Below are 27,959 nucleotides of genomic sequence, written 5' to 3' on the forward strand. Positions count from 1 at the left end.
CAAATGTCAGTGCCCCTCCTGGCGGCTGAGGGGCGGGGCCTCGAGGGGCTGTGGATGGAGAGGGTGGCGGAGGCGGCGGGGAGTGGAGCCCGGAGCGCCGGGAAAAGGTAGGAGTCCTTGGCGCTGGGGTTTGGCGGTGGCTGGGAGCCGACTTCTCGAGAGAAAAGCAAGGGTAGGACCACCGGCGTCCTCCTGCCACAGTCCCAACTGCCACTCGCGCCCATCCCCTGAGGGGGCGGGGTCGTCTCCTCTATCTCCCGGTATTCCCTGAGGAGGCGGCTCCTCATCTTTCGAGGGTGCTCACAGCTACTTATTGTCCCCTCTCAATTCCAGTTCCACAGAAGGGGCTGCCCTCCTGACACCACTCATTTAAAGGCCCCCCTCGCCCAGCCTCTCAGCCTTGGGAGAGGGCGTACAGGTTCCCATTCTGTAGCCTGCCGCCCCCGCCCCCATTTTGTATCCTTGAGAGGCCAGACATCCCTTCCCACACTTGTCCCTGCTTGCTAGGGTGGGACCAGAGCTTGTTTCATCGGTAAGATAAAATCAGTGTTTTTGAAAAAAAGAGAGAGATGGGGCGAAGCAGAAATCAAAGACCCGACCTAGACAGCCAGCTCCGCGGACAAATCGGCCTTCCCCCACTTGGGTTCTTCCCATCCCCCATTCTCCGATCCTCAGCTTCCCCCTGAAGCCCCTCGGATCCTACGGTGGTGGGAGGGGTCGAGAGCTCACCTGTTTCGGGACATTTTTAGACTCTGGAGGAAGGAGAAACAGTAACCTCCCCACCCCACCCCACCCCACTTTGTACCTTTACTCTCTATTCCTTCTGGGAGTACCCAACCACTGAGGGGTTTTTTAGGTTTGAGTTGCATTTCATTTTTCCTTTCCACCCTATTTCTTCCCTGAGAACATGATGAAAAACCATCTTTTAGTATTTCACAGTGAGGTGGGCGTGTTGGGTATCTACAGAGTTGGCCTTGTGTGGGTAGGAATGCAGTGTGTATTGTTGGATTGTCAGTGAATAACAGCATGCTTTCAAATGAACAGTACAGATAGGTAAATAAAGAGTTTTAGATTAGGAATGAGTATCTGGCAGTCTAGGGTGGGCTGGTCTGTTGCTCAGGGAGACTGCAGTTAACCTTGAAGATATAGTTCTGTTGAAACAAAAGGCAGGAAATGTTTGAAGAAAATTCAGGTTCAGTGGTCTAGGTTTATGATTAATCTGGTACGTGGCCTTTGGTTACTCTCTAGCCCCTATTTTATGATGGGTTTTTCCCTCCAGGCGAAACTGAGAGATATATATAGAGAGAGAGTTGTTGATTGGTTTTACAAGACCGGTATCATCTACCAAAATTCAGGGGATGAAAAGTAAAAGCAAATTTTAAATCTCAGAGATAAGGCTAAATAAAAGCAAACTCCAGCGATTCACACATACGTGACTACCACAACGTGTCTCTGTAGTGTGCTCATAAAGGCCTCCATGTCAGCAGGTGCAAAATATTGATGACTTTGGCCTCATGTTAATGCCATTGAATCCCCAGTTATCATCTATTGCTAGCACTTTCATGTATTAAAATTTGCCGTATTTTGTAGCATTGTTTCTTTTGCTTTCCCAATCTGAAGTCTATCTTATTTTATCTATAGTCAGAGCTAATAATGGGATGCAAGGAGTTGGAATGGGGGGGGCAATTATAACAGCTGTCTTTTACCTTCCTGTTTAGACTCTCTGAAGGTGGACTTCCTGAAGGTAATCAATTTTGAATAGTTAGGTTCGAAGTTTTCAGAGCCAGTCTCAGTGCTCACAGATCTGTTCAGTGATTGTTTCCAGATCTCCAACAAAAAAGCACGAGGAAGAAACTGGAGGGTCTGTCCAGCAAACACAGTGTACTGAGATAGGAGGGTAAGTCATGCGCCCCCAGCAATAGCAGCAGGAAAAACTCAAAGCAGAACAGCAAATCCCAGAAAGATATATCTTATTACATGAGCAGAGAACAGAAAATAAACTAAGGTAAGAGACTAAGGAAACCAAAGTTGTGATTGCCATGGCCTTAATGAGCAGAGAGGAAAAAGCAATGCTCTTTGATTACTTGGCACAACACGCAATATCTGTCTGATACCCATTTGGCTCTTGGAAATCTTTCCTTGAACGTTTTCAATACCTGTTTGGTAATACTGGATGAAGAGCATTGTATGCAGAGATTTTTATGTATATATCTATCTTATTAAACTGTAAATTCTATGAGAGAAGTTATTAGTATGTTTTGTTTCATCTTTGTATCTTTCCCAGTGCCTGGTATACATAATTTGACTTAAGGAGCTTTTGGTGAACTTGGTTTGAAGCTGACACCTTAAGGTAGACCAGAAAGATAATTTACTGATAAAATACAGTGCTTCTTGTCAGTATAAACAATCCATTTCTTTTTCTCTTGATTTAACTTTATTTTCCCTATCTGATGTCTTTCGAAACTCCAATATCTTAAATGACTCTAAAATATTGAATTTGGAATAAGAAATATCTGTTAGTTAAATATATAATTTTGCTGTGAACCAGGCTTAATGTAATCAGCACCACTCATTTTAGACTTAATTTTTCTAAGAATCTGACCTGAGAGGAAAAAAGTGAAACAGAGCATACTAGGAACTGATTTTTGTTTAAGAATGGTTTCTGAGTACTTGGTTTTGACAAGTTACTGGTCTGCTTTGGGATTTTTAGTTTTTTTTTATGCTTTTCTAGGCTAGCACTAAATCCATGAGCAGGGACACAAACTATTGAATAGAATAGATAAAGACGGATTCTGGTGAGCATGTGCTGTCTACAGTGCATTTGTGTCTTGGCAGAATCAGGTTTGCAGTGCTACCAGTTAATTTGCAGAACAGGATTGGAATTCTTGGCTTTTCTGAGCAGAGAAGAATGGTGTTTCTTTGGTGTTTGTAGTGAAATGGGTTTCACTTTGCTTGTGAGTTAAAAAATTTAATATTAAATATTTTTCTACTCCTTTAGCATTTAAGCAATAGTGAAGAATTAGTGTCCGATTTTAGTTATTGGTTGGTTTTATTTTAAATATTTCAATATATAGCTACGATGCCTAAGTAGGGGGAAACAAAGCTTGTATATGTCATGATCTCAGACATCTGATAGAGGGATTTTTAGGCCATTGAACTGGTGTTTGGTGGCATGATACAAGAAGCAGAGATTTCGTTCTGGAGGAAATTTGTCTAGCCTGTGGTGGCTGACCCCAGGAATGGCTTGTTAGCCTATTACAAAAGGCCATTTTTTCTTATTTCCTGAACGTGTGCTGCTAATAACTAAAAATCAAGTCTTCCTAGTTTTAGTTCAAAGCATTTCAGTGAGAAAATGGCTTATTTATGGTGAGACTATAAAATGTGGTAATTTACAGCACAGACTTTACAGGCAAACCTGAGGTTAAATCCCAAGTCTGCTGTTCTTTTGCTGTGTGACCAAGAGCCAGGGCAGAGTTTTCTGTCTTTATCATATCCCAGTTTCCTCAGCTATGACATAGAAATGGCTTTGAGAGGGTTTTTGTTTTTTTTTTAAGGATTACATAAACTAATCTGTATATATATATAAATTACAGAGCAAGGTATCTGGCATGTGGGAACCACTCAATAATTAGTAGGTATTATTGCCATTATTAGCACTTTGCATGTGAGTTAAAGAATTTAATACTAAATATTTGTGGGTTTTTTTTTTTTTTGAGGGGAGGAGATGATTAGGTTTATTTATTTTTAGAGGAGGTACTTGGGATTGAACCCAGGACCTTGTGCATGCTGAGCATGCACTCTACCACTTGAACTATACCCTCCCCTCCAAATATTCTTTTACTCCTCTCACATTTAAGCAAGGTAAAGAATTAGTGTCTGATTTTAGTTACTGATTGGTTTTGTTTTATGAGACTGACGCACTGCCTACTGCGCTAAGAAGGCAGGTTGATTGGTTTTGTTTTAAATATTTCAATGTATAGCTAAGATTTCTAAGTAGAGGGAAACAAAGCTTATATATGTTATGATCTAAGACTTCTTCTGATAGGATTTTTAGGACAATGTGTGTTTGTGTGTGTGTCTTACAGATTGTATGTGTTTCATAATTTTGTCATGCAGATTATCTTCCTTGACTCCTGGATAAAGAACAAGTGATACAACTATCTGATAGCTTCTCTCTGAATTGTCAGTTGTACCACTCCAAACTGTCTTAAGTACCTTCAGCTTCAGTGTCATATGGATGGTTTTGTGGATACTGTGATAATGGTGCAGGGTTGTACTTTCTGTGAGACTTAAGGGATTTTCAGTGGTAATTTTGATTGACAGTGACTTTCCACCTTTTGAAGACAACTCCCTCACTGCCCCCCATATAAGGAGCAATCATAGAAACAACCAAAATGGGTGAGAAGAAACCATGGGTAGGGTAATTAAGAGTGGAGGTCAGGGGAGTCGAGGACAGGAGTTTGGGGGTTGAGGAAAATAGGACTGCAAGCAGGCGTTGAGGTAAAGAATGTAGTAATATGGTTCCTCCTAGCCTGCTTTTTCCAAACTCTGTATGTCAAGTCCAAAGCCAGTGCTTCCAATCTAAATGGGTCCTTTGCTGCTAAGTGAGTCCTTTCTGCTTCTAGAGCCATAGAAGAATGTAATCCTTAATTGTTACTGCATTTAAAGAATATAATCCTTATTTGTTGCTGAGTTTAAATAGAAACTAGAAAGGAAAGTAGGGCACAGGATGATGGGGTTTACAGACAAAAAAGACTCCTGACCCTGAGCCTTGGGAGCATCTGCATGGATCCTTTGTGCAAAGCTGCTGGGGAAGGCGGGGCTGAAGTGTGCTCTGGGTCTGCTCTCCTAGAAAGGTGAGAGCCAGGGAGGAAGGAGTAGACAAGGGAGAAGCAAGCGGGGATGAATTGTTTTAATAAGAGGTACGAACTATAAGTTGTAGTGGAGAGAAGCATGAGCTTACAGGTAAGTTGTAGGAAAAAGAGAGAAGCCCTAGATTTGGGGGGTTTTTTTGGAGAGAGAGGTGCCCCATTACATGGTTTCTGCTAAGTAGTCGTTTCTGTTGAGCAGGTGGTGCAGGAGTGAGAACAGAAACAATCTGGTTATTATTTATGGTACAGGAATCATACCACAATAACGGTGTTAAAAATTATAATAAAAAATTTTTTTTGAAAAGAACCAGTTTGGTTCTTAACTGGTTTCATATTTGATGCTACAAGCATGATCTGGCCCAGTCCTCTGTATTAGCTTCTTCTCGTTGCTTCTTCTTTTTAAATTGAAGATACAAAAGTCATTTCCTGAAAAAGCTCCACCCCTAAAGACTTAACCACTCCTAAATCTTTAGCCTTCACCACATTCACTGACTCTTAACACGTTCCTCTTGGGGGTCTAATTACTTCTCATTCAGCATGTCTCACATCACAGTCATCATTTCCCCCCTAAAACCAGTTCCTTTTCTAACATCCCTGTTTCTGTTCATGGCATCATCATTCTGGTCACCCAGTCTTAAATCCTCAGCTGATCTGGGATCATTTCCCCCCCTTACCTCCTTAGAAGGAACCAGAACCAAGTTACTGTGAATTCTTTATAAAGTCTCTTGCATCAGTCATTTCTTATCCACTCTTACAGCCACCATCCTAGTTCACACATTTTAGCCTTTTGCTTATGCTGTTAAAGTTTTCTCCCAACTGCTTTTTCTGCTTCCAGTTTCTCTTCAGTCACAGCAGCTCTGTACCTTCCTAAAGGAAACTTTAGCCTTCCTAAAACTATACTTTTGGTACGATATTCACCTAGTTAAAAATGTTTAGTAGCTTCTTATTTCCTAAAAGTTCAGTTTTGTTGGTTGTAATTCAAGGTACTGTTCTGTACCTTTCTTCCCAGCCAGCATTTTTTTTAATATCCCTTTGAACACCTTTGACTGCTGTGTGCTAAGTTTCATCAAGTTGAAGATAGAGTATTTGTCTACAAGAGCAGAGTCTTGTGAGACAAAAGACAGCTATGTAAATAGATGAATTGATATAATAGAAATGTGATAACTGCTCCTATATTAGGAATATAGATACATATCCATTATGCATTTAGTAGAATGTAAAAAATAGCTGTGATTTTTTTAGAAAACCTATTTCTCAGTCATTACATGTTAAAATTGTGACTTGATTAAAAGCTATAAAAATTCAGTGGGAGCAAAGGCGTGCTTTTCATTTATATCCAAAAGTCACAGAAAGCTGGTCTAGGCAGAGCATTATCCTTTTTTTTTTCCAAATGATGTGCAGATACCACCAGCCTGAATTAGTGTTGTGCATGTTCCTAAGCAGACTTTCCCAGGAACTGGCCAGGCCATCTCTTCTTTGAGCAGATAAACCTGCCAGGTTAGAAGGAATTAACTTGTTTTGATGTTTAGACACAGAAAATGACAACTCATTGGAAAAAGGAAAACTTCATCATTATTGAAGATGAAACCAAATATATGCTCTCCAGGGATAAGAAGTAAGAGAACTGGCCGTTTACTAACTTGTTTAAATTGTTCAGTATCCTGTTAGAGCATGTATGGTCATCCCCATTTTATAGATGAAGAACTTAAAGCTCAAAGATTAAGTAGATCAAGGAAGTATGAAGTGGTAGAGCCAGGACGCAATCCTGGGCCTGTCTGGCTCCAAAGTCCACGCGCTTTCCACTGTAGCACACTGCCTCCCAGAAGAGTTACTGTCCTCGAAGAACCTTGCAGCAAAAACACTTGCTAGGTCTTTGTTGATCATTTTCAACTGATAGCAAGTTGTTAAACTTTTTAAAAACTCAGTGGTCTGTTGTAGAAGACAAAACAATATCATCAGTTGTAATACACTGTTACAGGCTTTTGTGAAATTTTTTACAGTTCAGGGAGAGTCAGGTTACGGGCACAGCTAAAACAGATGCCTTGACTGTTTTACGGTTCATCCTCCATGCCATACACTCTGTTTCTTCCTGGTTTGAAATCCTGGTGCAGTCAGTGACTTCATCCTACATTAATAGCTGAAGGACTCTTATATTCCAGGCTGCCTGTAGAATTGAGGCCCATGAATCATTTTACTGGAAATAAAATCAATCTACATATTATTGTTCCCTCATTGTAGTGTTTTACAAATCATGGTGGCATTTTTTTCAGAAAAGCAAAAATTTAGGAGAATGATGGACAAATAGATATATAGACATATGCATATTTCAGTGAAATTATGTTATAATTTCATTTAAATAAATAAAGCCTACTGACAGATATACTTGAAATGGTAAAAATTTCTGGTACTTTTCTGATGTTAAGAGACATCTTTTTTTATTTTAATGAAAAAAATTTATAAATGTAAAAGCTATTATTCACTTTCATTAACGTACATACCAGTAGCTTAACTAATGCAGATCTTCTGGTTTGGTCTTGTCTCAAATGAGAATACTTGAAAAAGTGTAAACAGATATCCAGGTAGACAGACCTGTTTTTAATAGTGTTGTGCCAAATGTCCTCATTTTGGGGGAGGGATGTTTGAATACTTGTTTATGCACATGAGACCACTTCCTCCTTATCGTTAATATACATACAAATCTTGCTGGCAACATGTAGGAGAGACAGAAAAACAGATGTACACACATAGAGAGGGTGACAGATGTTCACACACACAGAGAGATGCACCGGAGATGCAAGAATCTTAAACCAGAGCTAAACAAAACAGAAACCTGCTGTCCATCATGATGTCCCAGAAAGTGATTAGACTGGATCGTAATAGCTTTACCATTTAACTGTAATCTTCAGTAATTTACTTAACAACTCGCCTCAATTTTCCTCTGTAGAATGAGAGTGCTAGACCTACTGTATAGCACAGGGAACGATATTCAGTAAAAAAAAAAAAAAAAAAAAAAAAAAAAAAGTTGAGAGTGCTAAATTAGATTATTTCTGAAGTCCCTTCCAGCTCTGTGAATCACATTTTAGCTGATAAAATGAGAAATCAGATGTGGACAGTGGTTACCAAGTAGCAGTGATTACTAAGAAAGCCTCTGGAATCAAATTACTTAGATTCAAATCCCATTTCTGCATGATGTGAGGCTTTGAGCAACTTACTTGCCTTTGTACCTCAGTGTTCCTATCTGTAAAGTGGGGATGATGATGATAATGATGAATTTGTGATGGTTATAGCATCTATCACCTAAGGTTGTGAGCACTGAATTAATACAGTTCAATTACTTAGAACACTGCCTAGAACACAGTAATGTTTAGCTCAATAAATGAATATCTTTTGTATTATTACTATTATGGCTTGAATTCTTGCTAGAAGACTATGCTATAAAACTCTGAAGTAGTGGTAATTAACATTGGTAAGCTCAATTATATCATTATTAATTTCTATACTAAGAATAAATCCAGAAAATCTGGTATCATAGAATCTGCTTTGAGTAGAGCACTGAAAGCATTTAAAATAATTACCTTAAAGACTATTAGCTTTATTACAGAACTGGTTTCTTGAAGCCTATGTCAAAGTCCAGATTGGCAGCATTGGATAAACAAGCATCTCACTCCTTTAGCACTGTTGTAATTCCTTAGTAAGTGCACACTATTCATATTGTATTTCGGGATCCTGAAATTTAGAGTCTCTAAAACTGTTTTAGAACCTGTCTGTTTTATATAATCCTATCCATAGTGTGGCTGGAAAAAGCAGACTGATTAAGGCCAAGCAGGCCATTCTGTGCTATGGCACTCTCATGGGAAGGGGAGGGCTTGGATCTCATTGCTGTAATAGTCTTTAAAAGTAGTAAATGTTTGGCATATATTAGTTTGCTAGAACTGCCATAAAACAGTACTACAGACTGGGTGGCTTAAACTACAGAAATTTACTTTCTCCCAATCCTGGAGGCTAGAAGCTGGAAATCAGTGTGTGAATAGGATCGGTTTCTTCTTAGGCCTCTCTCTTTGGCTCGTAGGTGCCCATTTTCTCCCTGTGTCTTCACGTGGTCTCTCCCTGTCCCGTGTTTGTGTCCAGTTTTCTCTTCTTACAATCACACCAGTCACATTAGATTAGGGCCCACCCTAATGACCTCATTTTTCATTTTAATTTAAGTACCTCTTTAAAGACCTTATCTCCAAATACAGTCACATTCTAAGGTATTGGGGATTAGAACTTTAATTTATGAATTTGGGGGTGGGGGACACAATTCAGCCCATAGCACATGTTATAACACATAGACAGATAAGAATCCAGAGAGCCCAGTAATATCTTTTACCTTCAACTGAAAGATTGATTTGACGTTTGTAATGAAGCTTATTTTGAGTAGTATTGTAGAATTCAGTAAAATGAGATTTGTTTTTCTACCTTGGTTTTAGAATCTTTGTAAATAATAATAGCATAACAACTCTTTAATAAATGTACAAAAATTTGCTTTTGTGATCAGAAAATTACTTTCTGATAATATTTTGAGATGTTTTTCTAATTTAGCCTAATCCTAAAATGGCAAAAGTGGAATGAGAGGTACGATTTGGAATGTTGTCACTCTTTTATCCCCAAATGCATAAATAACCCTTCTGAAAACCTTAAATGCCAGAGGGTGGGGAAACTTAAATCTTTAGATAGTCAAGGTAATGTGTCAACACCTTCTGCCCCAGATAGGAGGTTGCTTTGGATACTTCTTTATTTTAAATAGCAGTGCACTTTTGTCTGTGTTTAGATTCGGTACTTATAATTGTGACATGTTCATTTTATTTTTAAAAAATTTCATATATACGTTTTTAAGGAAGTAAATTATCTAGAGGAAGGCTGTCAAAACACCCATTTTATATGTTGATGTTGACTCTTTGATTCTAAGAATTAACTGGCTTCTCAAATTTTGGTTTTACTTACATGTATTGGTAAGAGTCTTTATATAATTGGAGCAAATTTTCTTTATATCTTAGCTCATATCTTATCACTGATACTAAAAACTTACTGAATGGCCTGCATCTCAGTCAATTGTAGCCCAAGTATAAATTTCTTAAATTTGATATCTGATTATCTAATAAAGAAGTAATTTTTTTTTATCCAGTCCTGCAAGTGTGACCTTCTGGGTAAAATAAACTGATTTGTTTTTTATACTAGCCAAGTGAATTTTTTAAAAAGATTTGTGTAGGTTTTTTTGTTTGTTTGTTTTTGTTTTTTTTTTTTTGAGGTGATTTCTATGTCAGGAATATCTAAGACTCATCTCTCATGTCCCATATCCCCCAGCACTGAGAAATAAAGCCTTCAGTTCCAGGTAAAGACATACACACACCCAGATACTAGGTAGACAAACATCTTACTTGTACTCCACCCTGCCCTGCCCTACTGCTTACTTTGCTGTAGAAACTGTTTGGGGTGTTTCTTTTTCTGCCACCCAGTCTCTATTGGTAAAAAGGCAACAATGCCTGCTGTCCTATAGAATTAATTCACAGTTCCAGAGCAAAAACTTGAGACTTCCTCAAGAAGGAAAAGGCACAGTCAGAACCAGATTGAGTGGAAGTTGGGTAAAGGGAAAAGGTGAAAATGAAATGACCAGAGCCCAAGCCACAGCAGCATACTTCATGGCAAAATCAGCACTGTTGTTTAGGAGGTACAGTGGAGGTGTGGGGACAGTGTTCTTTGTGACACCCGTATTGGCACATGAAAGTTCGTACAGAAGAGACTCATGCTGTCCTGGCTGTTGGCCCTGATTTGGTAGGAAGTACCACATGAATAGAGCAAATGGAGTGCTGGGCAAACTTATGTTTGAAATCACTTACTAATAATTTAAAAGTAAGTTTCATACTTAGTCTATAAATAGGCTTATTTTCCCAGGATTTTAAAATGTATATAACTTGATCTTTTTGTTAGATATATTTATATGTATTTTTAATTGAGAAAACTATAAAGCTTAATATAGCCACAGCTAGCTGTACCATGGTGTATGATAATGTATTCAGACAACTTGTCCACAAGTGGTTTTTGTTTCAGATTTATAGACTGTAGCATTCCTTAGACAGAAATATTCTAAACTAAGGAAAGTTGGGTCTTGGAGAGATTCTACTGGAAGGAATTAGCTGAGCATCTGGTTGAAATGATCTTGTCTTTCACAGTTACTTAATGGATGATGACAGTGACAAGTAACAGCTCATTTAGAAAATAAGTAGAGAATGAGTCTGTAGATGACAGTATGGCATGCCAAAAATCTGGCAATCATATTTCTGATAATGAATGTGGAGTCAAAAACAACCTTTTTCTGAAAATCTTGGGCCACATAATTTATACATTGGGCAGAGACTGAGTCAAATAGACTTGGTGCCTTAAAATACAGGACAAAAATTATGTTTTATCAAATAAAATTTAGGGCCTATCATTTTTAAAAAAGTTTTCTGGGGTCTGATACACTATTATGAAGACATAAGCCAAAAACTGCATGTAATTCAACAATTAATATTTGAAAATAAATAGGAAAAAGTAGAAACTGGGATGAGTAATTTACAGACAAAGCTGAGATGGTGACAGGTTGATTTGTTTATTGATTGGCAGGAGGTGAGGGGATGAGAATTTCCTTGCAGAAATTTGGCAATTTGAAAAGTCCAGTTGTAATTGTGTTATTTTTCTGAGTACTCTGTGCATAAGTCACGGTGATTCAAGCAAATAGGCTTTTGTCGATTTAGGGAGAAAAAGTCAGTTTCTTCTAGTAACATTCATAAGATAGTTCTTGAAATGATAGTGGACATCTTAAAGTAAAAACATTTTGAAAGCCCTTACTTTCCCTAATTTTAATTGCAAATGGGAAGTCAGATTTCTGGTATTTGTCCTATATTACTAAGCTTCAACTTGAAGAAGTGGCTGTTTTCTTCTTTCTTGTCTGTATCAACCTACAGCTGTCAGGCCTTATCAGCTATAATGACAGGTGACATTCTTGGGATTTACCAATTGTCTATAGTGTGGTCACAGAGACAATAAATTTCTTATTATTTTGCAGCATTGGACACTTTTCCACCATGCTGATGACATTTTAAATATATGTGTCAATCTTCCCGAATATTAACTGAAGAAAACCTTAAGAATTTATATTTGAGGACTAAAGTGTGACTGCCAGTCATCAGGTCAGTATCACCCCCATGCCCATCCCCGCCCCCAGGAACATCACTGCCATCCTAAAACATAATGCAATTTTACTATTACTCATTTATATTTCAGACAAAAACTTATTGCAATGTCTTGTGTGTTGAGACTAGATTTAAATGTAAAGAACTGCTAAATTTTAATATTTATTAAAGAAGGGTTATAGAAATATGGAAAAACAGACCCATTGGGTTTTGAATTACACAGCTATGGCTCTTTTCCCCTCCTGTGTCATGTTTGTATTATATTCACTTCACATAGATACTAAGCTAAATAAGTTGGTATGTATCAGCAAAATGTTCCAGATATTAAAATTTGTGTACAGAAGTGATTTACAGATATAGAGGTACCAAGAATATTGTTCATTGTGCCATTGACAAAGAATAGAATTTCTTCTTGCCTGGGCTGGACTCCTTTATAATTAACGTGACTAAAGATTGTTTCAGTTTTACTCTTCTGTTCTACGAGAATGTATATTTATCACAGCAAATCAAAAACTGATTTAGGTACAGTCTCTTTTCGTTCTTTGTATGTTTACCTGTAGTTCTTATTTAACTGAATTCTCTAACAAATAATTCTTGATTTTTACTCATGAAGGCTTAGAAGGAAACCATGAAGAACTGTAGAGATTATCGAGTCTGTTTCACCTGTGTGGAAACTCAATGCCAGGGCAACTGGGTCATGTTTTTTCCCAAAGCGATGTAGCTGTTTAGTGGCAGAGCTGAAACTAAAATTCTACATTCTTCACTCCCAGTCTATTATATCTTATTATGTCACATCACTTCCTTAAGCCACAATTTTGGATCTCTAAATAAGAATATTTAAAGACTATAAAGGGGGGAGGGTATAGCTGAGTAGTAGAGCGCATGCTTGGCATACACAAGGTCCTGGGTTCAACCCCCAGTACCTCCTCTAAAAAATAAAGAAGTAAGCCTAATTACCTCCCCCCTAATAGATAGATAGATAGATAGATAGATAGATAAATAAATAAATACGTAATACATTAAAAATAATAGAGCCTATAAAGATATTGAAGGAAAGAAGAGTAACAGCGTGAACAGTATCATTTTTAGCTCTATTCCTAGTTGACTTAGTGCAGTTGATAATTTATGGAGTGCCTTTACCAAGTGCCTATTATTCTGCTTAACATCATGGGAGGGATGAGGAAGGGTATAAAATGATAGGATTTTTCCTCTGGCTTACAATCTCCTTGAGAGAGATTAAAACATGAAACCATCAGGACCTAGGGGAAGGGTTTCATCTAAGAAACCAGTGTGACTCAACTGGTAGTTGAAGTTCCTCACCATTCCTCACTCCAGGACATCTTTCGTCATTTGTGGTTCCCAACTACAAAAGGGCAGTCGAAGTCATTGCATTCTGAAGTCCTTGATCTTGACTGTCCGCAATTTTGGTAATGCCTTTCTTAGAATTCTTTTAGAAAATGAGACAGGATAGTAGTTATTAATAATTAAACCATTGATCAGCTTATATCAGGAACTTGACAAGATGTTTTATATTTACTAACTCAGTTTTCACAACAATCCTGAGTTAGATCTCATCATCCCACTTTTCAGATGAGAAAACTGAGAATCAGAAAACTTGCCCAAAGTCACACAACCAGGAAGATGCCAAAATGACATCTATCTGACTGCAAAGCTATGTTTTTTTTCCCACATACCATCTTTGTTGTTTTGGGGGGGTGGGTTGTTTTGTTTTTGTTAGTTCTTATTTTTAAAATAACTGTTGTGAGATAGCTCTCTGATACTGAAGTGAGAATCATTTACTAGTCGCTAACCCTCACCAGTTAGAAAGTTAGCAGTTAGAGCTGAAATTATTTTTTAGAGCTGAACATATTTTACCATGTGGCAAAAGACTTGTACAGCTTGTCCTGGGACAAAATCTAACAACACAGTGAAGTATGCATTTTCTACGAGTTCTCATTCACTTAAAGGCAGTAGCTCTGAAAGAATCAATGACTCTTTTGTGTGCCTCCTAAAATTTAATGTGCTCATAGGAGTTGGAAATTACTGGAGGGTGTGTGAGCTAGTCATGTTATGATTCACTTTAAAGAAAACTATATGAGAGTGGCAACTTGTAAGTAAAGAGTGGGAGAGGAAAATAGTGTTTGTTCTACTTTAGAAGTTATAAAATGTATCTTAACCATACAAACTGCTCAGAAGACCCTTCAAAGATTGTATAGCAGTCTAACTTCTAACTGTGTGTGGTTTGTGGGAAATTAATCTCAGGGAAAAGACTGAGTTCGTGCCATGCGATTTGCCATTTAACAAATTCAGAAGATGCAAGACTTCATAAAAATGTGAACTTGCTAAGTCAAATAAATTCAGTTTATAGTAGCCTGGCCAATTAACATGTTTAAACAATACATTTTAAGAAGTCATTTAAAAGTATATTTGTTCATGGTTGCATTTAGGTCTTACTTTACTGTATGAAATATAAATATTGTGATAGATGTTCTCTGTGAAAGTAGACAGTAAAAGAAAAATTTCTCCCACACTCCCACCAAACATTATCTTTGCTCAAATTCATTTCAGCCAATTTCAGAGGGATCCCAGAATGTTTTATATACAGTTTTGGAATTTAGTTATCTAAATCTGAGGTAGTCTAATATCTTTTCTAAACTTTAGCTATCTAAAACTTCTCATGATCTAACAATTTTTCAGTGAAATCGTATTCATTGTAACACAATTCTACCTGAACTTTTAATGAACAAAATTAGTGAGTAATTCTCTCTGGGTCCTTCTAGAATGTATATATGCCTGGAGGAAAAATGATGAAAATTTGATCTTTGTGAATGGTGATGAAATCAATAACTAAAGTGAATTTTATTTTCTCTTGCTGCTTAGTTTAAGATTAACATCAGAAAGCTCTTATTTTTCTATCTAATTAACTTTCCTTTCTTAAATCATTTTATACTGTAATTGTTGCTCTTTTCTCATCTATTTTTTCTTTAATAATATCAAATTAATTCTTTCTTCTGGATATTGTCTGATTGTTGTCTTTGTTTTAGGCTTTCAGGATGAATCTGGAAAAACTCAGCAAGCCAGAACTCCTAACGCTATTCAGTATTCTTGAAGGAGAACTTGAAGCAAGAGACCTTGTTATAGAAGCTTTAAAGGTATGTTAAAAGAAAAAAAAAAGAAAGGTCATCATATGTTTGAAAGCCATTTCATTGGTTAACTGGGGTATTTCTATAGCCTGAAGTTAAGAGGCTTGCTGTACGTTAAGCTTGTATTGAGACTTGCTATAGCAGCCACCCATGTGGCATGATTTTAGGGACACTGATGAAGCCTTTCTGCCCCCAGATAGTTCCTTTAGTCTCTCTACCTGACGTCTGGACTTCGAATTTCATTCTTTCGCTTAGTGGCCTTAGCTGCTTCTGAATGCCAGCCCCTGAGAACTTGATGAGACCTGCTTCCTTAAAAATGTATATACACCCATATAGCAAAATTGAGGGTGTATTATCTGGTAGATCAAGGACCCCCTGAAGACCATGCATGGATTCCATGGACCCCAAATTAATAGTTCTTACTTTTGCTTCAGTATTTGATATCTGTTAAAATACATGGGGTGAGAAGGGAGATGATATAGGGGACCTCTACTTCCCACTCAGTTTTGCTATGAACCTAAAACTATGCTAAAAATAAAGTCTTATTTAAAAAAATACAAAGGGAAATAACTCCTTTCAAGTGTCATGAATCTTTTATACCTTGATAAGGATGCTTCCCTATCGGTCTTGAGATCAGATTTGGAGAGGGGAAGACCTTTAAGCATATCTGTGTGAGTAGTGGGAAGATGATACCCTAAAAGGAGAGGAGAAATGGCCAAAGAAGATGAGGCTTGGGCATACTGAAGAAAAATGCACCTGAGTCTAGGTATCTAAGAAGATTTTTATAGTTTCACATTTTAGTTAGAACTCATATTGATGTGTATCTTAAAGCTCATTATTAAATGGTTTATGAAATGCCTTACTACATTTTCTCAAAATTTTCCTAGCTCTTTATTAAATACTGTATTAATATTTCGTGTGTGTTTGTATGAAGCTTCTTTGCTGAAGATTTTTCTATAGCCACAAAGATTTATTTTCTCATTGCCATTCTCGGAGGCTTAGAGAATCGGTGATTCCCTAAGTAGCCAAGCAAAAGCCACTTAGAATTCATACAAAAAGCTGTGTCTTTTCTTTAGCTTCTTTTCCTTTTTCCCCTCCTGCACTGATGCAGAGTAAATGTGTTCATTTAGTCGTATTTGGGTAATCTTTTCTTGGATTAGTACTCTGAAATTATAATTGTGATAAAAATAAACCTAAACCTATTATTTCTACATGCTGTGAAATTTAGAGTAATGTACTAATTTATGTTTTTTAAGGCTGACAAAGACTGACATTTCTATCTAATTAAATATGCCTTAGGGTAATTTGTCACTGAAAACTATTGGGTTTTTTTTTTCCCCTAGTAGCTTTGAAATGTGTGATAAGTAACTTCCAGTGGTTTCATTTCTCCAGAGTGTGTAAGGCATCTCCCTTCTGATACGGGGTGCAGTCTGTCTTATTTTCTTCCTTTCTCTGCTTGCTTCAGTCTTGTTTTGCATGGCATCCCTAGGGACCACGTATTTATGGCTTTGACACATGCCAAGTCACATATTGAAGTTCATTGCCCAAGTCTTTGCTTGTTGTGCCACTACACGTAACTGTGTGACCTTGGTCCTGTCATTCAATCTGTCTAAGCAAAGTTTCCTTGTCTATAATAAGGATAAATGATTGATAACTAGTATTTGTGTGTTAACACTGCAATTTGCATGGCATTACAAATACTCCAACAGTGTAGGATTCACTTTCCCTTTTCCCTTTATTTATATTCTTTCAATATATATCATGCACCCCATATCCAAAGAACAGTTGGTGGTTGCTAATCATTTGAATGTATGTCTCTAGCGTACCTTAAACAGTGCCTAATTTTTTAATGCCTCCCCTGCCAACGTATATTACATTTCATGTTCTCTCTGGTTGGTGACTCATTTCTGCCACATCCACAGGCCTTCCCCTTTTGTCACTACTGGGGATTTCTTTTCCTTTCCCTGTATGTCCCTGAATACTATTCTGTTTCTCATAACCCCGTCCCACTATTACCACTAGTCCTAACCTGATTAAACCCAGGAAACCTTCCCATTTATCGCATGTTTATCTGATTGATGAAGAGAAAAGAAAAAGGAAGCGGGGAAAGTTTGAGTTCCTTCCTGATCCTCACTCCTAAGGCCTGTTGTTTTTTCTACTTCCTTCCCCTGTTCTCACCTGAGACCCTGGTTTTCCTCTCCATAGAAGTTATCAGCTTAGGACTGGAGGAGTTCCGCTGCCTCGGCTGAACCAGGAAGTTCTTTGTTCGTACTGACTCCTTTTAGACCTCAGAAAGCATCTTCCAGGAGCAGCATTATTATAAATAGCAATCAGATTTTAGAAAACTGCAATAGTTTGGCAACATGTGTTAAACAGACTCACCTAAGGACCTACCCCTATTGGCACTAGGACTCCAGGAAGAAGTTTGCAGTAGACATCACAGTGGACTTACGCAAAAACTTGTGGGCCTCAACCCACCCGTAATTGTAGTAGGGGATGGAGAATGGCTGACTCTAACAGAAGAAAAATTAGAGAATGATCTTATTTTTTCTTTGCTTTTCAGCCTTAAAAACGATACAGACCTGTAGAGCTTTATGTGTTTATTTTGTGAATCGTGTCCTCAGTACCCAGCATAGCGCCTAGCATATAGATGCTCAGTAAATATTTGTTGAACAGATGAAATGATTACGCCACTGTGGAGTATCGTTTTAAAAGATTGCCATAATATTTCAAAATGAATGTTGTGAATTATTAAATTTTACAGCCTGTCTTAATGTGTGCTGTAACACACCGCCTTCTGGTTTTAATGTTAACAGATGTTTAGGTGCTTGTGGCACATGTTTTCCTAAAATACATTTTTTTCTGCATGAGTCCAATTTTAGTTACTTTAGGCAGCTTCTGACAAGTTGAAAGAGCAGCTTGAGAAGCAAGAGCTATAATTAAGAGAGCATTTTGATATAAGATACCATTCCGAACCAGGCACAAGTGTTGTATTTAGTGTGCATATGGCCTGTAGGTGGTAAAGTTCTCTTCTCAGGCTTAAACTGTATGCAGTTTAGATGAAATGAATAGCTTCACCAGAAGCATACATCTTTAAACAGTCTATTGTTAGATAAAATAAGTAGCAGCTGGGGGTCAAAATTGTTTCAGTCCTTTGAGAAAAGCAACTGCCATAGCAGATTCTTAAAGTTAAAATGAAGTCTTGTTTTATTTGTGGAGTATTTTTGTTTGTTTGTTTGGTTTGTTGTTGTTTTTATTTGTTTTGGTTCTGTAGTATGTAGAATGTAGTATTTTACTACCTTCTTTCTGTATAGCTCTTGCTTAGCAACAAACACAGTTGTTCTTCTTGGATGAATACAGCAACTCACTGATTTTCTTCCTTTTAATATTCTTTCTTAATTCATGCTTCATGGATTGAAAAGGTTTTGGTCTTTGTCCCAAATAGCTATGACTGGTTTTTCCTTCCTATTTAACTAAAAACGTTTCTTTTTTCCCTTCCCTTTACCTTCAAAATAGATTTTTTTTTCCTAACATAAAATCTATTCTTTAACCCTGCATCTCTGAACAAAACCATATGGTTCACTGCTGCTGTTAAATAAATAGTAAGTCACACTGGTAAGGGTTAGATTTATATAGGGACGTATTAATAAAGTTCCCATAGTTTATAAGTACCTCCTCCCTGTTGAGTTATATCTGTAAAAGAGCTTCATTCATTTTCCAAAATTTCTTCAAAGTGCCAGATTGCAGCTACACCCTTGCAGAATCCCCATAGTTTTTTTTCTCCCCAAAATATAAAAGCCTCCTCACTCTTCTTTTGTAGCCAAGACATGTTTGGCATACAACCAGGGAAGCCAGTAGAAAATAATGTAATATTCAGCCTTTTCTATATCTGAAGTCTAATTGTTACAGAGGCCATTTATACAGTATTTGGTCCTAATTGAACTTTAAAGTGATTTTCTGTTTTAGAAGGGATTACATCAGAGAAAAGCACTCTTAATAAAAGTCTCTCCCTTTGACCAGTTTATTTTCATGAATGAGAATCCTTTGGGAATCCCTTCCACACTGAAAGCAGATTCCATTGCTCATAAACTGTCCAGGGGAGGTTGAGGTGGAACCACACAGTCCAGCAAGAGGGGCTTAGCTCATTAATTCTAAGAAAATCTAGGAAAGGCTCCCCAGGATGGTCTGACTACTCTAGAGAAAGATGAGGGAACTTTAGTCTTTAAGATTTGGAAAATAGATTTGACTGCCAGTAAAAGTTAGATTAAATAGTTTGAGTCTTTCACATTAGATGTATTATATCTGTATGTCTCAGATCTGATGCAAAGTCACACTTAGCTATGACTAAGTGGAATCTACCCTGTATTAGTATCATTCTATTTTAAAGCATTCCTTAAATTACTTCTGCAATAATAAATGGAAAGTATTACAGTTTTCACGTAGAATTAGCTTAACAAGTCTTGAATTCCTTTCCATTGATGCCTCAATCATAAAACAGGTATAACTCCTTTAAAGTCTGGGATAGAACTTTGTTGTTTTTGGCCAAAGGCCACTGCAGAATTCCCCAAGCAGGAAAATTTATAGATGAAAATGTTGTAGACAGAACAAAGTTAGAAATATATTTAGAGTATGAGACTGTAATGTTTAACTATTGTGAGTTTTTTAAGCAACCAGGGTTAAAAATTTTTAAATCTAAATATTGCACACGTGTTTGTGTTGAAACAATAAATGATTTACTTTTGCCAAAAATATTCTTAAAATAATGATAATTATGACAGTGCCAAAAATATAGAACAAAACAAAAGTTATAGAAGGCTAGGTCTCAAGAAAATCACAAATACAAGTAATACAAGTTCACTGTAAGTTGAGTCTGACATCTGCTTTTGGTCATGGCCTTGTGCCTATTATGGAAGCAGATTATTATAAAGGCTGGTCTGACATAAGGAAAGTACAATTGAATTTAGCAATCACCATACTATGTGCTGTACTAGTAAGCTTGTCAAGTGTGTTTGCATTAAAAACAAAATCAGATATATACTCACTTAATAACAGATCTGTGAGTAAACTTAAATGTGCTCAAAGTTGAAGCATGCTTTGTCACCCATAGGCCTGGACCTAACAATCCTTTGACCAAAAATGATCCCTTTTTGATAGGTTATTTTTAGGAAGAGCTGTTAGGATTGGGGTAGGTAGTTTAAATCTTTGATGAAGATTATGTGAACATAAGCTGTACCTGAGAGAAAGAAGTCTAATTTCTGCCTAGATAAGAACTAGGATATTAGGAAGTAAATAGAACTTTGTTTAGGGAATTGAATTATGAGGTTTTTAGATTCACATTTATAACCTTTACCGTGAAGCATGTTTTAAAAGGGAATTAATCAGTGGTCATTTGGGGTCGTGTTTTTATGTGGGGTTTTTTTGGTTGGAATTGTTGGTATTTTTTATTTCTACTCTCTGAGTAATGTGCATACATGAAATCCTAGCTTTTCAAAAAAGATGTAAAGATAATTATTAGGCACTCTGCAGAACTATCACCTGAAACATTCAAGTAAGTGTATCTGTTTAGAGCATGCGCTTTCATATCAGACAGACCTAGGTTTGAGCTCTGCCATTTAATTGTTGTGTGATCTTAGATCAGTTACTTACCCTGTAAGCTTTTGTTGGTAGAAAGGTAGGGTTATTTCAAGAATTAAATGAGATAGCAAATGCTAATCGTGCTCATTTACTGTTAGTTGTTATTATTAGAACATAAGTTTTAAAGTCCATCCATTTAGGAACAAAAGTATATTCCACAAAGCAAGGTATACTGATAATATGCTATCCTTCATAAGAAAGATGAATGTTTAAATTAAATCTTTGTTTTCAGCAGGGCTTGCACATCAGCTTGTTTTTCTTATGGAAACTGATGGTTTTGAGTTGATCCATCACCACCCTCACAACCAAAAGCATTTATTTTGAGACAGCTGGCAAAGGTTAAGGGTGTACTGTGGGGCATGGAGCAGATGTTACACTGCATTCCCTTCCCTCTCTCTTTATAATGAAAACAGGAAATACAAGGACAGTGTGGAAGCTTTTTTCAAATTGATTTTTTTCCATTGATTTCTTTGCTTATTTCTGTATTGCTTGATTTCACATATTTGTTATAGTTTGATTTTTTAAATTTAGCTTTATTGAGGTAAAATTGACATACAGTAAGCTGCATGTATTTAATGTGTACAAATTGATGTTTTGATATATGTATTCCCAATGAAACCATTACTGCAATCAAGGTAGTGCACATACCTATCACCCTTCAGATTTTCCTTGTGTCCCTTTACCTAATCTCCCCCAGTCCTCTCCCCCCACCCACCCAAAGCACTAATCCACTAGAGATTAGTTTACATTTTCTGGAATTTTATGTAAATAAAGTCATACAGAATGTACCTTTTTTTTTTTTTTTTTTTTGGCATGGTTCTTTCATTCACCGTAATTATCTGGAGATTCATCCATGTTGTCGTTGTATTGATAGTTCATTCCTTTCATTACTGAGTAGTGTCCATTGTGTGTATGTACCAAAGTTTTTGTCTGTTCATCTGTTGGTGAACATTTTCACTGTTTCCAGTTTTGGACTGTTGCAAGTAAAGCTGCTATGAACATTCATATACAAGGCTTTCTATGGACATGTGCTTTTCTTTCTGTTGGATAATTGGCTGGGAACAGAAAGGCTATATTACATGGTACAAGTATGTTTAACTTTTTAAGAAACTGCCAAACTATTTTCCAAAGTGATTTTACCATTTACATTCCCACCAACATGTATAAGAGTCCCAGTTGCTCTATATCCTCACCAACACTTGATATGGCCAGTCTGTAATTTTAGACTTTCTAGTAGGTGTGTAATATCTCATTGCAGTTTTATTTATTTTTATTTTTTAATTTTTTGTGGGGGAGAAGTGATTAGCATTTTTTTTATTGAAGTACAGTCAGTTTACAATGTTCTGTCAATTTCTGGTGTACATCATTGCAGTTTTAATTTTCATTTCCCTGTTAACTAGTGATGTTGAGCATCTTTTCATGTGCTTATTTGCATCTGTGTTGTTTTCTTAAAATATTTGTTCAAATCTTTCACCCACTTTTAAAATTCATTTTTCTCATTACTGAGTTTTAAGCATTCCTTATATATCTGGATACAAGTCCTTTATTAGACATATGCCTTGCAAATATTTTTTCCCAGTCTGTGGCTTGTCATTTTTCATATTCTTAACTGTATCTTTTGAAGAGCAGAAGTTTTCATTTTGATGAAGTCCAGTTTATCAATATTTCTTTCATAGATTTTACTTTTAGTATCAATAAAAGAAAGATTTAGTATCATATAAGAAATCTTTGCCTAAATCAAGGTCAGAAAGTTTATCACCTATATTTCTATAATTTCATAGTTTTAAGTTTTATATTTGGGTCTGTTATACAACTTCAGTTAAATTGTGTTATATTGTATGGCATATGGATGAAAAAAATTTTTTACTTATGGATATTCAATTATTCTAGTCCTATTTATTAAAAACACTTTCTTTCCTCTGTAGAATGGCCTCGCCACCTTTGTCACAATCCATTTTCCATATATTTGTAGGTTTATTTCTGGAATCTCTGTTCTGTTTCATCTGTCTACCTTGATACCCCTACCACACTGTCTTGATTACTGTGGTCTTTGATGTAAGTCTTAAAATCAGGTAGCGTTAATCCCTTAACTTGGGTTCCTTTTGACAGTTGTTTTGGTTATTTATGGTTCTTGCATTTCCTTATGAATTTTGGAAACAGCTTTATCAGTTTCTCCAAAAATTCTATTGGAATTTTGATTGGGATTGCATTGATTCTGTAGATCAATTTGGCGAATTTAACCTCAGGACACCTGTTTATTGAGGAGAGTTGCTGTAGTCTACATGGTTTTATGTGAAAATATATGGACAAAAATGTTTTCTATAAATTACTTCAGATTACCCCCAAACATCCCATGATAACATAGTTATATTGATCTAGTTCCAATTAATTCTGTATAAAAAGTAAACTCTTTGTTACTGGCTACATGAATTGGGTGGTACATCCACATGGTGGACTATTATGCAGCTATTTTAAAATATGATACATATGAGGAACTTTTAATGACATGTAGTGTTCCTACAGTATAATACTAAGTTTATGAAGCAGGCCATAACGTTAAATATATCCTTAAATCTCAATTATAAAGAATAATATATATGTATGATTATTACATATAATTATATAACATTATATGTATATGAAAAACTCAAGCAAGCAAATAGATTGAAATTTGTAGTTTGAGTGTTAATAGCAGTTGTCCCTGGGTATGGAATCATATGTGCATTTTAATTTTTTTATTAAAATGTCTGTATTATATATAAATTAATTTAAAATCAGAAACACTTGTTTTTAAATAGCAATAATCTTGTACAACTTCTTGCTCAAATTTCTGTTTAGTAACAGTCTTGCTCTAAAAAGATAATTTAGCCATTAATTATTCACTTTGTAGGAAAAGATATTACAGCTAATTAGAACTATATGAATTCTTCCTTTTTTTTTGTTCCTGATATTATTAGTAGTATTCTTTTCCAACTTACCCTAAAGAACTCTAGTATCTCTGCCTGAAAAACCTAAGTTACCAAGCTATCCAGTAAAAGGATCACTGAGTTAGAAGGAGAAAAAGAAGACTGTGATAAAGATACCTGTTTATCATACCAGAGTCTAAAGAAGTGTTTTTCAAACATTTTTGAAATACATTTTACCATTTTGCCACAATCCAGGACACACATACACACCTACATACATATATTAAGCCAAACAAAAATTTCACTAAAATGTGCACTAACTTTAACTTCTACTGCACTATAATATTTACACTATACCATATTATACTACACTGTTTTCTTCTGTACTTTATATTTCTTTAAATGTTGATTGTGATCCCCACTAATCTAATTTCATGATCCACATCTAGAAATTTATGCTACAGATGTGCTTAGACCTCTGTAATGAAGTATATGAGTAAGGATATTTTTTGCAGCATTGTTCATAGTTGCAAAATTCTGGAAACAACTTATGTATTTATCAGTAGGGTTCTGGTCAAGTAAATTATGGCATATTGTACAGTAGAATACTATGCAACCTTTAAATATAGTAAGTGAAAAAATAAGGCACAGAACAGTGGGCATAGTAAAAGAAAAAAGAAAAAGTATTAAGTTTCAACTGGTGAAGCCAGAAATGTATTTCACAAACCCTCTTCCTTCCCCGTGGCTTGGTTCCCTTGAGAATGATAGGTGTTCCCAAAATGGTCTGCCCTGGGAAAGGAATGAAATTAGTGAAAGGAAAATACCAGGTTTGGTGGTGGGGTACTCGGGCAGAAAAGAGCCAAGGAAGCAGGAAAGACTGGTCATGTGTGTAGGATGTTTACAAACTGGGTATCTATGAAAAAGAAGACTACATTCATAAGTGGTTAAGTATCTTTGTTGCATTCAGAAAAACACTGAGCCTCATATATGACAGCTAACTCTGATATCAGCTATTTGCTTTCTCTAAGATAATGGTTTCTCCAGCTTTTTATCACTTGTCACCATTTACATTACAGCTTGTGGAATTTAGGGGTTCAGGAGTAAAGGGGCCAGAAGAAAAAGCACAGTTCTCATTTAACTGACGTCTTCCCCTGGGCTGTTTTCCTTATGTCTTTGAGGAAAGAAAGAGCGAATTCAGCTTGTAGGATGCTGCTTACTTAGAGAACACACAGTTCTCTAACAGTTGGGGACAGCATCAGAAAAGATTACAGCAGTAGGGAACTTCATTGCGTTTTTCAGCCTGAAACTAAAACAAATAGAAAAGGGAAACAGCTTATTCCTGTTATTTTGACTTCCTCTTATTGTCTTCCTTGCATGTGTTCCCCTTGTGATTTGGGATTAATCAGAGGTTATTTCTAGTTCCCCCCATAAAGAGAAGAGAAAGGAAGACAAAGAGGCTGCTTCTAAAATTGAAGCCTGGGTCCCTCATTTGGTATTTCAGTTCAGCCAGTTGTAGGAATAATTTGAAAGATAGGAGTAAACCATGTTGTGTGTTTACTGAAAATCTTTATGGAAGAGGAGCACTTATAGAATGAAGATGAGAATTTTATTATATAGGAAATTATTCCCTTAGAAAAGCACAACGATGTACCTTTCCCACCAAACTATTCTTATATATGCCCAAGGATGCTCGTTGCAGTATTGTTTAATACAGTATTTGGAAACTATAGACGGCCTAAAATGTCCATCAGTAAAGTATAAATGTGTAACTGGTGCACCCTTATTATGGAATGTCATGTAACTGCTTTTTTTTAATGAGGGAAAAAAGCTGTGTACTCAACTAACTTAGAAAGCTAAGGCACAATAAGTGAAAACAAGTTGCAGAACAGTTTTACAGAAAATTATATCTGGGTAATTACATACACACACACCCACGCCCCTACATACACATGCATATGCTTGGAAAAGGCCTGAGAGGACGTCCATCGTACTAAAAACTTTCAGAAAGGCAAAAGAGATTGGGTTGCATTTAGGAAGGACTTCAGCTTTATCTATGCAGTTAAAATCTTTACAAGAAAATACTCATTTTCTAATGGTAAAATTAAAATAAAAACCATATTTGTAGGGAATATAGGATGAGCACTGGGATGGCAAGGAATTAAGAGCAACATTTACTTTTTAACCGCCTTTACTTCTAGGTGGTTTATAGATCTCACGGAAATCTGTATTAATTCGGAAGTAAAGTTAAAGGAATAGAGACAAGCAGGCCTACCTCGGGAAAGCATGAGCCTGTTACCTCTGTATCTCTGACTTCCTCCCAAAAAAGCAGAGTAAATTTCTGACCAGTTTTCACGTTCTGCCTTTGTGCAGGATACCTAAAAGTTACTCTTCCAGAGCAGACTCTTTCACAGGTCATGGACTCAGATTAAATAAAGCTGACAACAGATGTGTGAGAGGCCACATGATTAAAATTTCAATTTTATTATCATAGCAAGAGACCTACAGCCCTTCAAAGTGTGTTCTTCCTGCCTTCAGTTTCATAGATGTAATTCATAATCTTTCATTGTTTAACAACAAAAAGTTTTTCAGCCTCAGAAAGCCAACTCGACCCAGCGAGTTCAATGATAAGCATAAGTTCAAAGAATTTGTTAATTCTATTCCTAACATGCTGTCTGTTCAACAGAAGACTGAATTCATTGGTAGAAGTGAGTATGAGATTATATTGTTACTAAATTCAGAAATCTCTTGTTGATTGGAAATTTTATACATAGAACCCCTCACATAAGCATACCCAATGAATTTTTATAGAATTGAGACATATTTAATCTGATTTCTCTTTGCACTGCATTAGTGATAATATGAAAATTTGTCTGTGCTAAGCATCCTAGGTTATACATTTTCATCTCTCTTTTCTTTATAGCTAGTATTTCTCTTATTCTTTAAATGTAAGCTTCATGAGGGGCAGGTACTTTATCTTGCCGCACTGCATCCCAGGTATCTAGAACCTAGTAAGTTCTTCAGAAATATTTGTCATCTGAGAGAATAAGTTAAGACCCTAAATAAGTTTAACTTGAATGTATTCAAGTCTCAAAAAATAGGTTGCCATTTACTAACTCATATTTTTGAGAAGAGAGGCTTACTATAGTAATATAGTTTGCCAACTAAAAATTGTCACTCATCATCTGGTTCTACAAGAAAGAAGTCATTAGCCATTGTAGTTGCTGGCCTTCACCACCCCCTGGAAGTTCAGGGCGGAGATCAGGAATGGGGCGGAGATCTGTGCTCTGGGGAAAACTGGCAGAACAGGCCTTCAGATAGGTATTTGCAGATTTTATAAGCCCAACTTCTTGCATCTTCTCATATCTAGAAAAGTGCTAAAATTATTCATAAAAACATCTGCTTCTTGTGACTGCCCAAATGTATGCTTGATTGTATGAACCCAGCTTCACCCTGATACCCCCTGCCATTACCTCTTTGGAGCAATTCCTCAGAGCTATCTGAGAGGCTGTCACCCAGGCTGTAGTCTTCATTTTGCCCCCAATAAAACTAGTTTCATAATTTTACTATTGCTGATAATCCCCACTCAGTGACATTATTTACATCTCACCCTGTACTAAGACAGAGCAATTTGTTCCTCAGACAGGAAATTACTGCTTTGTGTTTGTTTCCATATTTGTAGTAAATGATAAGTAATTGGGATGTGTACCTTTGTTCACTGTGTATCTGTATTTAACCAAAAAAAAAGAAAGAAAAATCAACTGACATTTTACCTTGGTGTCCTTTCCTATCAAATTGGGATGTGGTCTGTGCATTCCCTGAGTGGATAGTAATGGTACTTCTGTGAGTATCAGAGAAAATAGTACAGTATTTTTTAAGAGTACAGAATTGCTTGTCTTTCTTCATCTTAGATATATACAAAAATACCATTTCCCAGACTTTTTAGCTAAGGACCCTGTGGGCATCTGTCTAAATTTCACATGTCTGTCTCTATCTTTCAGAATGTATTTGTTTATCCCCTATTTCTCCAGTGTTGTTTTGTTCTTGTTTTTGGCTTTCATAAAATCTTCATTATCCTCCCTTTCTTTGCTTTCTGAATCGATAGCTCTGAGTTCTTTTCTCTTTAAAATCTTCCTTTCAGTCTCTTGTCCTTCCTTTCTTGACAGAATGTTTTATCAGTAGGACAAATGACTGTCC

General features: G+C 36.4%; 1 protein-coding gene across 1 annotated transcript in view; it reads left to right on the forward strand.

Moving 5' to 3' along the window:
• The first annotated feature begins 52 nt into the window (after positions 1 to 52).
• The window catches only part of CTTNBP2NL (CTTNBP2 N-terminal like), a 47,314-nt gene continuing 19,407 nt past the window's right edge, over positions 53 to 27,959 (forward strand). The window contains exons 1-3 of the mRNA XM_010995299.3: positions 53 to 107; positions 11,956 to 12,079; positions 15,127 to 15,234. Of these exons, the coding sequence (XP_010993601.2) occupies positions 15,136 to 15,234 (99 nt within the window). The 5' untranslated portion in view covers positions 53 to 107; positions 11,956 to 12,079; positions 15,127 to 15,135. The remainder of the gene's footprint in view (positions 108 to 11,955; positions 12,080 to 15,126; positions 15,235 to 27,959) is intronic.

The sequence above is a fragment of the Camelus dromedarius genome, chromosome 9, assembly GCF_036321535.1.
Source record: "Camelus dromedarius isolate mCamDro1 chromosome 9, mCamDro1.pat, whole genome shotgun sequence".
NCBI classification, from domain to species: domain Eukaryota; kingdom Metazoa; phylum Chordata; class Mammalia; order Artiodactyla; family Camelidae; genus Camelus; species Camelus dromedarius.